This window comes from Phodopus roborovskii, unplaced genomic scaffold, assembly GCF_943737965.1.
Source record: "Phodopus roborovskii unplaced genomic scaffold, PHOROB, whole genome shotgun sequence".
NCBI lineage: Eukaryota > Metazoa > Chordata > Mammalia > Rodentia > Cricetidae > Phodopus > Phodopus roborovskii.
The window spans coordinates 22,246,642-22,263,284 of record NW_026126567.1 but is presented as its reverse complement, the minus strand read 5'-3'; the positions used below and the strand labels follow the sequence as shown (position 1 = coordinate 22,263,284).

The 16,643-nt window shown below is 37.3% G+C and overlaps 1 protein-coding gene across 3 annotated transcripts in view; it reads right to left on the bottom strand.

Moving 5' to 3' along the window:
* The window catches only part of LOC127235369 (oxidation resistance protein 1), a 96,784-nt gene that overhangs the window by 25,986 nt on the left and 54,155 nt on the right, over positions 1 to 16,643 (bottom strand). For all 3 annotated transcript variants that reach the window (XM_051202622.1, XM_051202620.1, XM_051202621.1), the window contains exons 6-9: positions 12,898 to 13,082; positions 9,578 to 10,335; positions 6,325 to 6,493; positions 3,373 to 3,535 (exon numbers count right to left, since the gene is read on the bottom strand). In XM_051202622.1, coding sequence (XP_051058579.1) covers positions 3,373 to 3,535; positions 6,325 to 6,493; positions 9,578 to 10,335; positions 12,898 to 13,082 — 1,275 coding nt within the window. The remainder of the gene's footprint in view (positions 1 to 3,372; positions 3,536 to 6,324; positions 6,494 to 9,577; positions 10,336 to 12,897; positions 13,083 to 16,643) is intronic.

The window sequence follows — 16,643 nt, the reverse complement described above, 5'->3', positions numbered from 1 at the left end:
ACTAACAACAGGTTAAATATTTACATATATATAACCAACTGGAGAATACTGGAAGTTATAATCAAAATCAACACACAAATAAATTGAAAAATTGAGGCAGAAGGTAGACACTAAAATGTTTTGAGTAATCCTTCTGTGTCCTCTGTCATAAGCAGGCAATATATTACTACATTTATACTTCGATGGATGATTGAGCTACTCTGACTAATATCCAACACTTGGAAAGAACCAGGGTCTGAGAAACTAAACACTGAATGCAACACCAACTCACCAACGCTTGGCAAGGATCAAGGGCCTTTCCCTCTAACAATAATCAAAACCTCAACTCCATCCAGTTAAGGAAGTGAGACAGTCGCCAAAGGAGCTTGCAGCTGATGACCTGATTCCTGGGGCCCACATGGTGGAAGGAGAAAACCACTCCCATGATGTCAGTAAACAGAATGGATGCCACGTCCCTGATCCCCTTCAGAATATAGTAATTATTCTGATGTATCATTAGGAGACCTCACTGTTGAAATGTGGCTAAACTCTCTCCTTTTTCTGTGGGAGAGGGGTTTTGCTCATCTGGAACTCACACACAAATCTCTAATATTGTACTTTCTTCCTGCTGTCCTCATCCTTCTAGTTCTGAAATTCCTGCCTGTTCTATTTAGTCATAAAACTGTCATTTAATCTCTGTATTTTGTAAATGAAACTCTTTTAAATATGTCTTTAAAGTTTTCCAATTCAAACTGCACATCTTATCAATTTTGAGAGCCATGACTTATAGTTGTTTAACAAATCTTAAGAGTAATGATGAAGATAACACAGGGTCTGCAAAGAATCTAAAACGGTAAACAACCAAGCTAAGGGAAATCGCTCTGTTTTGGGAGAAGGTTATACAGAGACAGGTCAGGGTTTCCACCTTATTGTCATCTACCCAATGTTGGGATTTCTGTTATTGATGGTCCCTAGAAGAAGAAATGAAGGTCAATAGATCAACCACACTAGCGAGAATTTTCCTAACATAACTGTCCTGAGAGAGAAACCATTGATCTTTCTATCACTCATGTTACAACAAAAGACAAGGTAAGATGCAAAGTCAGAAAACAAGACGGCAGCAAACTGTCCTTCCCAGCTCAGAATTTCATAAAATTTTCAGTTGAGAAGGGCAATCATGCACACAAGTTGTCCAAGCAGTCTGAAAGACATCTGGTGACAGGGTGAAGAGTCCTCACCTTCAGTCTTAAAACTCCTTCCTGTTCCTCAGTCACGTTACCATACCCAAGACCTGCGCAGACAGGTCTACTGCCTTACACCACACAACACTTTCCAGAAGGTACAGCAAGTTTACAAACTGAACTTGCCCTACCACTTTGTGATTTGTTTTGGGAGGTATATAAATCTAAAACTGTAAATTACAATCCTCCATATTTTCCCCAGAAACCGAAGCCACTCCTTTAAGTCAAAATAGCCTACAGTGGGGATGGGGAGATGTTGCCAGTTAAAGTGCTTGTCAGCTGGAAAAACAAAACAACTAAATCTGGGAGTGTGTAGCCTCAGGAGCCATTTAAGGACCAACTGTAATTTCAGCTTTAAAAAGCTGCGATGGGACCCCCAGAGCAAGCTCGATGCGGAGACAAGCAGTATGTGCGAACTCTGGATAGCATTGAATGATGCTGCCTTAAAGAAAGGAGGCGAGAGCAATCAAGAAGATTCACCTTGGCTTCTGCACATACACATTCGTATGCATACTTTAGTGCACACATTTGCAAACATTCATGCCCTTACATGCACACAACACCTGCATCCACATGAAAAGAACAAAAAAGAGTCAGTAGTTTTATATTTCCAAACTTAAGCGATCCAACCAAAATTGGGAAAAGATTCTCGATTGATTCTTGATTGAAAATCCGCCATTCACCATTTTACTGCCCCACTTAGAAACTTCATCATTGCTTAGTTGCCACTAAATCCTCATCATTTACATAACATCTTTTACTAACTTATTTCCTCTTACTGAAACCTACTTCCAGCCATTGCCATCTTAACTTTTACACATCTGTGGAAATCTGCACAAATTTACCTTCTGAAAAGAACACAGCTGGAACAGGCAGTGCCCATGTAACCCCATCCACACTACGTGGAAGCCTCTCCATTTCTTTCCTTTCTGCCTCTTTGCTATGAGTCTACGGTCAGCTACTCTTGCACTTCTGACTTCAGACCTTCCTCTTGTATTTTACCCATTATCTGTCATCCATGTAGTTGCTTATATTATTAGGTATGTTTTTATTGGTGTATCACATAAAAATTCTATAAATATCTGCAAATTTGCCCACCTATTCTGCTGATAGTAATTCAGGTCATTACTAATTTGGAGATATTATAGATAAGGCTGGAATTAAGATTAATACTTTTATTTAAATATTGAAATAAATGTACAATTTATTATTTTTCTTTCCCTTTATCATATTGATGATATAGTAGAAATGGATGTTGCATGTAGCACACAGTGATGTTAGACAAAAAACCAGGACCACAGCTTAAACAGAAGACAAACCATGTATACCTTAATCATTATACATGCTAAGTACATGTACAGTAAATTTATACTACACAGATAACCACAAACTTTAACCAAATGGATAATAAAATCTGACTCCATTTATTAACACATTTTAGCATCTGCTCTGTTTTCTAACAGCACCAAGAAGAGATTAATTAAGATAAAAATACCAAAATATTAAAAACATTATTATCCTATCAATACCCCAAGATAAAGGACATAAAATGACATAATCTTAAATTTGTTTTTAAGCTACCAGGAACTTTTTTTAAAAAGATCATCCGTATTAACTTGGACATTATTTGCAAGCTCATTAAATTTGAGCACATAAAAACTTTTTTTAAAATATAAAATTAGCACCGACTTATTGCCCTGACATTAGTATCACCAAACTCAGGTCAAGACAATGATTATTAAGTGTGAAACTTGGAAATGACAGCTAATTGTGCTAAATGTGCTAAATGCGTGTTCTTTCACGTAGAAGAAAAAAAACACACATGAATCAAATAGGACATTTTTATGACAATATAATAGCAATTAATGTTATTTCCATCTTTGCCATGTTACCATCCTTTAAATATGCTGAAACATATTAAAAATGACTTTATCACTAATCCAGTATTTTAATGTAAAGACAAAGTGACAAAGAGCATTCAGTTACTACTCAGATTCGTTCAATCAATACATATGTGTATGGACTCTGAACTAGGCCTTCAAAACACCTTTTGTGCAATGACTTCTTACAGTTTCTGGTGTACCGTAGGTTATACAGTCCCACAGGGTAAAGAGGAAGCAAACAAAAAGGAGGAAAGTCTCACTCGCCTTACCTCCCATTCCCTGGCTGCGGCATCACCAGCGGGATCTTCATTTGTTTCTGACTCGTCGATCTTTTTGACTACTATAAATCCAGGCTCTCTGGAATATTCACCAGTGTCCTCTGCATATATCTCTGGACTCCACTGAAGGAAGAAGGCGTACAAGTGCTCTGTTCTGTTAGAGCAAATGGTTATTAATAGTCCTGGTATCATCTGCTATTAGCTGAAGTTAGAAGACTGCATTTGTAAAATGGTGATTAATAGGCCTAGTATCATCAGCTATTAGCTAAAGTTAAAAGACTGTATTTGTCAAAATGTTTTGATACAAGTTGAAGACATTCAAAATACACTAGACTTTATTAAACAATAAAGTCCAGGAAGACATTGTCTTTAAAAACTGATTTGCTATTGTTACAATACTTTGTTGTGTTGTGACAAATAAAGCTTGCCTGAAGATCAGAGGGCAGAGCTAGCAACCAGTTAACCATACAGGTCTGGAGGTCTTTTGGTACAGACAGGAAACAGGAAGTGGTAAGGCAGGGGATAGACAGGAACTTATCCCTTTTCAGACTGTGATTTTGGGAGAGCTAAGTGGTGACTGTAGCTGGTCCTTTACTTCTATGATCTTTCTGCTTTTACCCTGGTATCTGACTCTGGGTTTTTATTATTAAGACTAATTATGACCACGCATTGGGCCTTCATTTGTCAAGCTCTAAAAAAGGCTGCACTAAGACTTTCGTTGGAAGGCTTTCGCTGTACTGACTGCAGTGTAAGTTTTCCTTCCTAAAGACGCCAGTGGGAAGAAATCAAGATGCAGCATTCAAACAGAAGAGCAGTACACAGAGGTTGATGACCTAAATAGTTTACATTTTGCTAACTGTAGTAAACTGTATTGGTTACTGCACTATACTAAACATATTTAAATGTCAAACATCTATGTGCTTATTGGTTTTAATTAGCATGGATAACTGAATCACAAAACTCACAGCTAGCATGTAACAGCCAAGAGTTCTAGGAATTATGCATCCATCTCATGACATAAAAGGCTATATGACACCTGACATATTAAAGGGTAGTTAAGTGTTACCTTCCAGGTAACTATCAACAATTCTCCTAAGTTTTGTCTACGATAATGTTCAAAATCCCAGTAGTATTAATATCAATAAAAGCCAAGGTACAACTTAATTATTATTTGCAATGAAATTTCTAGTGGGTAGCAAGATGGTGGAGTAGTATGGATTTCCATTAAGGAGGGTTGAGAGCCTTTTCCCAGTTAAGGTTGCAACACTTAGGTTTGGAACTAAGAACAACATTAAAAACAAACTTCTATTCCACCTAAAAATTAAGAAATAACCAATAATAACAAGAAAAACTAAATAGTTACATTTTTCATTATAATCACTTTAGTATCACTAGTTTATTTGATTGGAACTGTTTCTTTCAAGTAGTGAACTGTGAAAATCAAACTATTTTAATTTCTAAACTTCCATTTTAAAGAAGAAACTCACAATATCTGGTGTATCTGGTAGTGCAGAGGGAAGAAGAAGTTTATCATTAGATCCTTGAAATAATATTCAAAGTAGACTACACAGGGTTTCCAAGACAGCCATTCCTCTGATGCCTACTATTGCTGGATTAGCTCTCTTGATGGACTGCAAGGCCAGGATGCATTACAGACAACCTGTCTTCTGCTTCCACTGAAGGGCTTTTTCTCCCATTAAAAAATAAGAGATACCCTAATACATTCAGGGATTTTTGTTCTTGTTTGTTTGTTTGTTTTGTTCTGTTTTCAGACAGGATTTCTCGTGTAGATTTGGAGCCTGTCCTGGAACTTGTTCTGTAGACCAGACAGGCCTTGGACTCACAGAAATCTGCCTGCCTCTGCCTCCTGAGTGCTGGGACTAAAGATGTGCACCACCAACATCCGGCTATACATTCAGTTTTTTAGAAGACATTTTTAAAGTATAAATACTCTTAGGCTGATCAAGGCTGGTGATGACGCTATGAATAATTCTACATAAAAAGTCTTTTTGTATATCCAGTTGTTTCTAATTCACTGGACAACACAGAGCTGAAGGAGATTTTCAGGAGTAGTTCGCTGATACTAACTAAAAATTATAAGAAAATATTAAGTAATTTTTGGAAGACACATAAACATACTTAAAAAACTGAGTGAGATTATTATAATGTGAACATTATTAATTTTTAGGTAAACTAAGTTCAGCAATGAAGGAAAATTAAAAATGGGAACAGGAAGCCAACCCTGAAATACATCCCCCCTTTTACTGAAAACGCTCCTCTGCTGTCTGGACCACTGCCTAGCTTTTCTGCTAGCATGCTTAAAACTGAAGCCTGCTAGGCTGTTAGCAGCCCACCACAGAAGAGTCCTCTGCTACCCTGTCAACAGTCCTAGTGAGTTAAAAACATGTGATTTCAGTATATACAGAAAAATACATTGAGCAAGTAAATGTAATTTGTTACAAAAATATTAATAGAGGATAAAAAAAACACCTTATAAGATTCTGCAAGAAAATATATTAGAAAATAAAAATGTAAAGATAAAAAGTTAAATAAAGAACTATACATCATTATTTTCCTTCAAGATGGCTGTGTTAATATATTCATGAATCTTCAGAGTCTAAGGTATAAGTACTTTACTATTAAAATATCATTCATGTTCCAATGTTTTACAATAAACTAAGTAAGAAAAAATTAAAGGCACAAACTAAAAAGTATCAGATAGCAGCTGATTTCAAATAGATTAAAACGTACTTTTGCTGACTTATTTAATTTAATCTTGCCATATACCACAGGATGGCCCTGAACCTGTAACTCCTGACTCAGCCTTCCTGGTGCTAGAATTAGAGGTGGAGACATAGGATGAAGGTACTCTGCTTCTGGTGTGATCTGTGTGAATGAGTCTTACAAGGATACACGTTTAAAGCAGTTGTTTCGGGCGTTTACCTTTCTTGCGGCACTGCAAACCAGTATTCGTGCTTCTTATCTCTCTGTGCATACTGCTGCATCGTAGCGCTGGCTTGAGATACAAACGTTTTCCTCATCGGTTTTCCAACTCGGAGACACAGGAATTTGTGTAATCGGTGCCTTCTCTTATCCCTTAAAAGTGAAGAGCCTGGAAGGGATATGTAAACAGGACCCATTAAGTCACTGAGTATTTTAGTGAACTAAAATGTTGTCGAGGGCTATTAGAAGAAGAATGCAAAATTTCAGAGACTTTTCAATAAGTTGTTAGTAACAGCTATGCTAAACTGCATATACATGTAAAATGCTCTGCAGATTCTCTGTTAATTTTTACAAATCACATCTAAGTAACTACACAGAATTTCTAAATGGTTATTTTAATATGGCAAATCAAGTAAAAAAATGAAATCTCTAGTCACATACAAAGGTGTGAGAAATCAAAAACATTCCACTAGCTGCAAAACAATGTTAGGACAGTTAATTATGTCTAAATAACCTCCAACCAGAACATAAATTATTTGGAGTCTGACAGTAGGATTAAGTCCAAGACATGGATATTAATTGGCTTGTTTCAGCACCAACTCTTGGAGGAAAGTACCCTTGTAAACATATCCCCCATCCCATGCAGCAGTGTTCAAAGTGCACAACCTATACACCCCACTTAGTCACTGGTTAAAAGGAGTGCTTGTCATTCTTGTTTTTCCATTATTGTATCCTACAGTTTAATATTTATCACAATGTTTCATCTCATGAAGCAATAAATTTCAAAAAGTTTTAATAGTTCCACATTATACACTATTATTACTAAAAAAATGCTCATTTAAAACTAATATTTCATTAGAAAGAAGAATCCAATAGCATAACCCAGAGAAAACTATCTAAAAATACCTACTAATTTTTTCCTTTTGGTATCTGGCTATAATAATCTATCTCATATTCTAATAGCCTATAAATAGAACAGAAATTACTTTTTAATCATTTCCAATATTTCAGAAAGTAAATAAGCCACATGCTTTATGTAAAGATCTTCATACCGATGCTACTGATACCAAAGGGAATCATTGTCTTAACAATATGAATTGTTAAAAAAAAACAGGTAAATAGTTGGACAAATTGTAAGACCAATAAAACACACAAGTGTACACCACACAGATACTAGGTACAAGGAAGGGAACAGCAGTACATATTGTACAGTCCTGAGTTTACATCATTATCTGTAGTACAGAAAGATGCAAATTATCACTCAAAACAAAACGCCTCCCAAAGATCTGTAAGAATGTTAATACTAGCTGATCATCCTTAGTAATAAATTCCAAATAATTTTTATAAATTGTGTTATAATTTCTTATATTTGACAAAGTTCCTAATAAGTGTTCACTGTGTTCTGAATAAAGAAAAAAATACTACAGAACAGTTCATCCTTTACAGAAATTGCTTTGAGTAAATACATTCTTTAATAACTAATGAGTATAATCATAGGTTATTAAAGTATCTCAGTTGGATGATACAAAGAAAATTCAGTATTTTAAACACTGAAAGTTGAGTATTAAATCACATGTGTTTGGAAGGCAGGAGGAGGACCAAGGCCTGGGACAGTGAGGACCTGTCTGGTCTCAAAACAACATTTATATTTCTGAGGTTCTTTGAAGCAGATGCTTGCTGTGTGGAAAACCTTGGTCTTAACAATTTGGGGGTCTTCTTGCCTCTGCCTATGGGTGCTGGGATTATAGGCAGTTACCAGTATGTGCAGCCTGTCCGACGGAGTCAGCTTTTATGAGCTGCTTAGGAGATGAAAATGATGTACAGCCATTGAGGACAAGTGATTCTCAGAAAAGTAGCTATGATGGAATCCCCTGCCTTGCCTGCCCCCCCCCAAAAAAAAAGCTGAATGGAAGGACTCCTTTTTGCACAGCATTTGTTCACTGCAGCAAGATTTGCAATACTATACATACTCCTAAATTTTCTTCACATCAAGCAGATACCCTGACACTGCTGGCAAGTAACATGTGACACATACATACACAGAAATGTTAATTCTTTGGCCTTAAAGGGACATTTTTGTTACACACACATGCGTGAGCACACATCCATACATAAATACTCCTAAGCATATAGGTATAACCTGCCCAGTCAGTACATAGCAACAATTAATGGAAAGAGCAGTCATAGCTATGAAAGAGAACAAGGAGTATAAGGGAAGGCTTGGAGGGGAAATGACGTAATTCTAATCTCAAAAATAAATGCAATTTTAAAAAGACAGGAAAGTCCAGCACATCCTGTAACATAGATGAATGGTGAAAGCATGGTGCTAAGTCACATAAGTGAGACAGAACCTATGTGTGGTTAACGTGTACAAAGCCTGGAGTAAGGGAGACAGAGAACAGATACTGGTGACAACCAGGGGAAGGGAGGAGCGACAGTGTAGAGCTTAGTTAAGTACAGTGTTGATTTGAGAAGATGTTGAAAGTTGTCAAGATGGATGTCAGTGATGGGTATGCAACAATAGGAATAAACTGATGCCAATGACTTGTAGAGTTCAAAAATGGTTAGGTCAAATTTTATTATATGTCCATTTCATAACAAAAAAGCCAAAATGATAAATTTAACTTGTGTATTTCAGTATAATAAAAATTTGAAATTAAAATAGTGAAAGAGCTCACATATAAATTGACTTAATATAAGCAACTCTTCAAAAGAATTGAGAGAATGTTGCTAAGCTATTTAAGCCATAGCTACTTAACTCATAATGTAGTAAGCAAAAGCAAAATATGTTAGCAACAGAAGCCATTATGGTAATTAATTTTCATATTAACACAAACTGAGCTAAGAGAGGAAGAGGTAACTCACATAAGGATGGGAGTTTTGTACATACAAAAGTATTTTAGAAATAGATTTTCATGTCCAACTATACTTTCTAAAAAATTAAGGGATTAAAACTTTGGCAATTATAAATTACAACTCAAATATTATATATGCAATGATAAAATCAAATCAAGACCTTAAAAAGAAAATGGAGTAATCAATGCATTACTCAGTGTGGGGACACTCTATAGAAAATGTAGTGCGTGAGGAGTGCTTAAACATAGCCAAAAAGATGTTCAGAGAGTAGGCTCTGCACAGACATGTCCCCAGTGTCACATCACTCAAGCATTTGATTGTCATTCTGCATGCTTGGTCAGAGGAGAAAGAAGAAAGCAATATGCAATACGACAGACTTCAGTCCACTCACACTTACCATCGGCATGTCCATCTGCAGGGGTGCTTTTATGCTTACTTTCCTTCAGTGACGCCTGCTGAATACTGTCTCTCTGCTGCTTAGCTTGCTGCATAGAGTGAGTTTTCCAGAGCTTGCGCAGCTCCTCTACTTCGGTCTCTGAGTCCTGTTTCTGCTCTTTCCCTTGTTTATCCTTTTCCACGGTTTGCTTTTCCTTCTGTCCCATTGTTTCTCCAGAAGCTACATTTCCTTCTCCACCCTCTCCTTGTAGTGAGTTCTCATGATGTAAAGAACTCCGCTCATCCTGACCTTTTCCATCTGTGCTTTGTTCTTTAGGGCCTGAGACTTCTTCACGTTTTTCTGTAGCCTTATCTCCTTCTTTAGTGGCTAGTTCAAGACTACTTAAATCAGTTTCATGAGACAAAGCCCCTTTGTCTGAAGAAGGTCCAGTATTGGAGATAATGTGGTCAGGAATGTTAACAGACTCTGATTTGGCAGCCACCGATTCGACTTCAATCTGACTGACAGTTTGCACAGACTCTGATGATGCGTCTGATGATTTATCTTGCCGCAGCTCTGAGGAGAGGAGCTCCTCCCGAATAGGAGAGAGTTCTGACTCGGTGAAGACGTCCTCGGAGAGAGACTCCTCCGTGCTCCTGGGAGCCGTGCTGCCACTGTCATTACCTGCATCGCGGGTCCTCGAGTCCACTTCGTCCGCACTGATTCCTGTCACTTTCTTGGAATGGCAGAAGTCCCTTCCTGACAACTGATCTATTTCTCTGTTATTAAATAAAATGAAAAATCATTAGGCATTAAAAAATGGTAACATATTATATTCTGCAACCAACTAACAAAATATCACAGAAGAGGCCTTTCAAAATAGCCCAGGAATAGCTCTCCACAGAAAATAGAAATAATCGTGTTTTTCTTATATACCACATAATTACGTCAACGTTTTTCATCAACTGTTTACTACTTGGGGAAAAATCCCTGGAAGATTTCTTTGTAGATAATCTACAACAAAGTTTGATAACATAGACTCTTGATGAAATTATAACACTGAGCCAAAACTTTTGTTGGGAAATTTCCATGCATCACCCGCATATGCAGGGCTCATTATATATATAGAGAGAGAATAAACTAAAATACACAGCTATAACCAAAGGTTAACAGCAACCTGAGGCCAAACATTTGAAGGAAATCTTACACTAATAACGCACAACTGTTCTAAGAGTTTGTTCAGTTACAGAACTAAGATGTTCGATAATGAGTGTTTTATAGCGGGGGTCTCACCTTCCTTAGTGTTTGTTTAGGTAAATACCAATGTTCACAAGAGGCCACTAAATTCAGCAATTTAGATTGATGGTTAAAGTTGTTTCATGATAAATGTAAATTATTTGAAGTCTCAGTGGCAAAGCATCAATATTTTGCTCAAATACGGCTAAAGAACAAGTCACCACCACATAAGGAGCCTCCTGTGGACACTAAAGCTGATTAAGCCTCCTGATTATCTTTCTTGTGGTTTTCAAGTTTTTGTAACAAAACACACTATTTTTCTAAGTGAGATGTGTAAAGTGTAGTTATTTTAAACATTTAGTTCAAGTATCTTCTGCCTCTCTACTCATCTTTTAAGAAACCCAGGCATCTAACTGGCAATACTGAATGTGAAATGGTGCCATCTGCTGGTGATTCACTTAAACTGCACCCACAGGGTCAAGGAACTGGACAAGATTTTTTTTTCATTTATACTTCCCAGAATCAAGAGACTTACTGTTAATAGATTTTTTTACAAGTATACTTATTTATGTGACTTCTCTAGCTTTAGATTAATATTCTGAATGGCTAAACATTAATACTAACGGCACTTAAAACAATTAGGAACAGTACCTTAAAAATCAATTCCCCAAATATTAAAATATTAACATCTTCTACTTTTTTTCTACAAAGTATGACTTTGTAAAAACCATTTTCTACGTTTATCTTGTTTGAAGCCAAATACTGATTTCAATTTCAATTAACATATAAACCAAGACTTGAGGGTATTTCCTTCTGGTGATATTTAAGATGCTTGCACCCAGGTCACTGTCTTCCCAGGTGATATGCTGAATGATAAAATGATCATTTGAAAGGCAGAACAGCCACAGCCCACGTAGAGGATAACTCCCAAACAACATCAGGACAAGATGGCATTGCTGAGGGGTGTTCCTCTTTCCCTTTGGACCTAGTCCTTCAATCTGTCTCTTCTCTCTATTTAACCTCCAGAACTGTGCTTTCTTTGCTGTTTGTTTTCCTGAAATGGGCTTTGGCAACTTAAAACTATAACCAGCAGTTTAGAATAATATTTCTAGGAGTTATTTACATTTCTAGAGATTATTTTACCAAGTCAAAAACAGTATCTGTCACTGGAGGCCAAAATGGACCCTTTTCCAAAAAACGTTTTACCCTATCACAGGCATCCTAACAGCTTACACACTGCCTGAGAAGAAACACCTTGCTGCTTTTTCCTTTCTAACTTTTTTTTTCCCCTGATGTCTAATTTTTAGACTGGCATCTTAAGTCTGTAAACCAATTGTTCTCAGTTAAGGTGAAGCCCGATTTTAAGTGGTTGCCAGTCCTTGGAGGGGGGGAGCAGTTCTTTTCTATTGCACATAAGTTCTTCCTACGCCTCGTCGTATGCTATGTCTCCTCTTCCTATCAGTCGTTTACATTTCTGCAGGCTACTTGCTTGTACATCGTGCTTTTAAAGGCTTTGCCTAAAACTGCAGTCTCAAATTTACGCTGTTATATTACACAAACTCCCAGACCAGCACATCCCCAGGTCAACTCTGCATTAGCACAATTACAGGTCTTTTCTTTTGTGTGTCATGAGTTCTGTATCCAGAAGTACAACTACAAATGTAAATGTAAAAGCTCTTCTGCCTTTCGAAATGCCAGGTCTTTATCCATGCAACACTCTACACCCCACATGCGACTCTTTAGGTACCTTCATGGCAAATTAATAATACAGCGTAAGTTAAAATTTTTAATTCTGTGCCTCAATAACAAAGGCTGATAAGCATTGAGTTACATGAATACGACAGGTTAGTTGTCAAATATTTGGCCCTTTGACTAAGTAATTATAAATACAACACAACTACTAACTATATATCAGACATACTAAGAATGACTATTCAAGAGTGCTTAAAGTTTTCCTTCATTACTGACAAAATGAAAAGCAGCTGAAATAAAACTAATAAGAATATTTAGAGAAGAGTCTACTATGTAGATGCTAAATGGAAAGAAGACAGAAAAGAAAAACAAAAGGAAAGAAAAAGAGAAGCCACAGAGAACAGCACACTCACATGGGTAAGGATTCCTTTATTTTGCTATCCAAAATGTCTTTGTACATGGCAGCTGACATCACCTCTTCCATTGGACACATGATGCCATACTCCTCACAGCCATTCTCTTGAACCAAGGGGTCTGTTTTATGTGGATCGAACATTATATTATTTGGTGTGACTAGCAGCACACCACTGACAGTGCCCTAAGATGGAAAAAGGAAGAACATTCAATCTTTAAAGTTCACAAGCTCAACACGGATCCTAGATGCCTCTGCTAGGTATCCTCTGACTTCTGGCCATCTACTTTATACATAGAACAATCAGGCACATAAGGCACAATCCCTCATGATACATGCTTTTCCAGGAAAATAACCTTTTCCTCGGCAGAGTCAGAATGTAAAGAATATCATGTTCTTCCTAAAGCAATCATGTGAGGAATTAAAATTTACAAAGGAAAATTATGGCTAGATTAGGAAGCTGAGAAGGGACTGGCAGACTTATGCCTCAAAAAGCCAAGTTTTGCAGGACTATGCACACTACCTCCTGTGTACTTCTCCCAATACAAGCCCCAAATATGGGTATGGAAGCACAGTGCATGCTTTCTCATTAATAACATTAAGAACATTACAAGCATTAATAACATTATCATCGGTAAAGGAGTCATTTCATAGAAATAGTGTATGAAACAAACAATAGCTTAAGTTTGCTATTCATTAGGTATGAGAGCTTCAGTATTCAAAATTTCAGGGCACATTTCTTCATCTATAGAATTGATTAGATAATATTCATATTAAACTGTAACTACTTTTTATTCACCATCAGAGACTATGAATTTTAAATTAGTATATAAATAGAGATAGAAATCTTTAAGAGTCTACTTTTATAAATTAGGATTTCTAGACAGTTGATAGCATTAGTATGAATTAGTATTTACTGCTTCATGTATAGCATACGCTGTACACTGTTAACTTGATGCTCACAATCTTAGCTCTGAAACAGACACAAGTTCTATTTTACAGATGTGAAAACTAAGGCTGAGATGAGTGGGCAATCTGCTCAAAGAACAACAGAGAACAAGCAAAGCGGATGCACAGTCTGGGTAGTACGCTCTTTCCCATACTCATGAGTAGCTATGTCACAAAAGACATGCATTCTAAATCATATGTCAAACACCTTACTCTCACTTTTAAACTCTTGTTCCAAGATATTTTACAAGCTCAAAGAAACCATGACAAATTTCTGAAAATCAAATGGTTATTCCAAGTCATGTTGCTTTTTCCTGCAATGTCAGGGAAGGGGAAAATCAGGCATCCTGCCTGACTTGGTATCACACCGTCTAAACTCAGTACAGTCATGGAAGACAGTGCCTTTTACAGGACAAAGTGATCTTCACTTAGCGATGTTTAGATCTCCTGATGAATACAGTTACCCAGTGAGAAGAAGCGATAGCAGTAGGCGTTACAGGTATGAAAGACTTAAACTAAACCTATGCAATATTAAAATAAGAAGTACATGTGTGATGGGAGATGCCATTATGTAGCTATGTTTCTCATACTGGTTAATAAATAAAGCACTGTTGGCCAATAGGAAAGGAGATAGGAGAGACTAGGAGACAAGGAGGAAAGAAAAAGTAGTAAGAAAGAGTCAAGATGGAGAGACTGGGGAGATGAGACGCTGGCCCCTTTCCCGGGTAAGAAAACCCACGTAAGACCATGTGGAAATACATAGAAATGGGTTAATACTTAGGACAGAGCTAGCCGATAAGAAACAAGTAACTGGCCAACAGCATAATATCAAATACCAGAGTCTCTGTGAGTTATTTGGGGCTGGCGCTGCGGCAGGACAAGACCAGGCGGGCGGGCGGAAAAACCTTACTCTGTACACATGTGGGCAGAGTGTGTTGGGGGAAATGATCTAAACTGTTCAGCAAGCACCTCTCTATTCATAGTGTGAAGGTGAGTGCGCATGTGCACATGCTGGTGTAATATATGTGCCAGATCACGTGTAAGGAGGTCAGAGGACAACTTGCAGAAATTAGATTTTTTTTTTGTCTCCAAAGGTCTCTACCCACTGCGCCATCTCAAAGCCCCTCAGACAATGAATCTTCAAAAGAATATTAGCCTACTCATCGTTGAGCAGTGTCTTCAAGGACCCATTTACAGCCATATATACTGCTGAAGCACATACAAACACAAGTCAGAGAGCCAGGAAAGTGCTACAAAGGTCACTGACACTGCTGGGGATAGCTGGGTAGTCTGTAAACAGGGCTAGAGTACACACACTGTAACAAAACCTTGAAAGGTTTCTAACCTTCTGTCCCTTTTACTGCTCAATTTCTATAAACTACAGATTTTGATAAATGAAACCATGCAACTGGCTACAATTTAGCAAGCACATTCAAGGTTCTTTGAAAGATATTTTTGAAAGTTTTACTTTTATAGGAATTTGCGCTGATAGTTTCCTGGGTTTTGTGTTTGCTTTGGCAATACTGACAAGCTAACTCAGAGCATCATGCACTCAAGGGAAGTATTCTACCACTGAGTGCAACCTAGTTCACAGAAGATTCGGTTCATAACATCAACGCACCCTATGATACATTTTAGATTACTCTCAGGAGGAGATAATGCTAACTAGCTACAAGGCAACAAAGGGTCCAGTGTAAAGACAATGTTCCCACTTCTCTACACACATTAATGCTACCCAAAGGCCTCCAAAGCTCCTTCTACAGTCTGTCTTAAACTAGGTAATACCTTCATCAATCTACTTTAACATAAGAATCCATCCTCAGGGCTAGAGGGATGCACAAATGTCTTCTTCAAAGGTCTTTCCTTGAGGTCAAATTTATGAAAACCTCAAGAACTAATTAACCACCTCAAACTCATCTGACTAAGACCTAAAGTTGTATACCCTCCACAAGAAACACACCTTGCACAGACAGCCTGAAAGTACAGGCAAGGATAAACCATGCTAACACTTCCCAAAAGGAAGTAGGAACTGTAGCAGTGTCCAGCACAGCGAACATCAGGCAGGGCAGATTCTTGGAGCCAATGTGGGCTTTTCAGGCTGAGTCAGTTAATCAGAACAACACAAGAATACCATACATTTATACCTTTCTAACAGCATGTTGAAAACCCATGAGTCATAAACTGACGGAACCAAAATCAGAAAACTGTTTGCAATGAGCCAGTGCCACATCCTTGTCATGAATTTACAGAAAAAATAAGAACTCAGTAAAGATACAGAAGAATACGAGCATTGCCCAGCTTGATCTCAATGATACTGCAAAATATTCCACTCAGTAGAAGCAAAATATGTGTGTTTTTCAAGCATACACACAGATTTACCAAAGACTCTGGGTGAGGAAATAAGTCACTCTGTATTAAGCCTTCTCACAGGAGTAAGAAGGTTCCCTGACCACATAGGATCAAATCAGACATCACTTAACAAAGGATACTTGCATATCCCCAAGTATTTAGAAGCATACCAAAGCACTTCAAAAGATAATTTACTCGCCCCAAAGAAGGAATGTTTATTCCAACTTTGATAGATTAAATGAACACACATGAATACTATCTACTATATAGTACAAACTCAGTAAGGATGAGTTATCTTTCAATTTCTGTGTTATACTAAGTTTTCCAAAGCTAGTACTCCTGCACAGTCAATGCTGCTGTTTTAAAGATGTTTAGTATCCTAGCAAAAACCACTATGTACATGTACTTTGTTACAATGAATATATGTATACCTTATGACCTTTAATAACT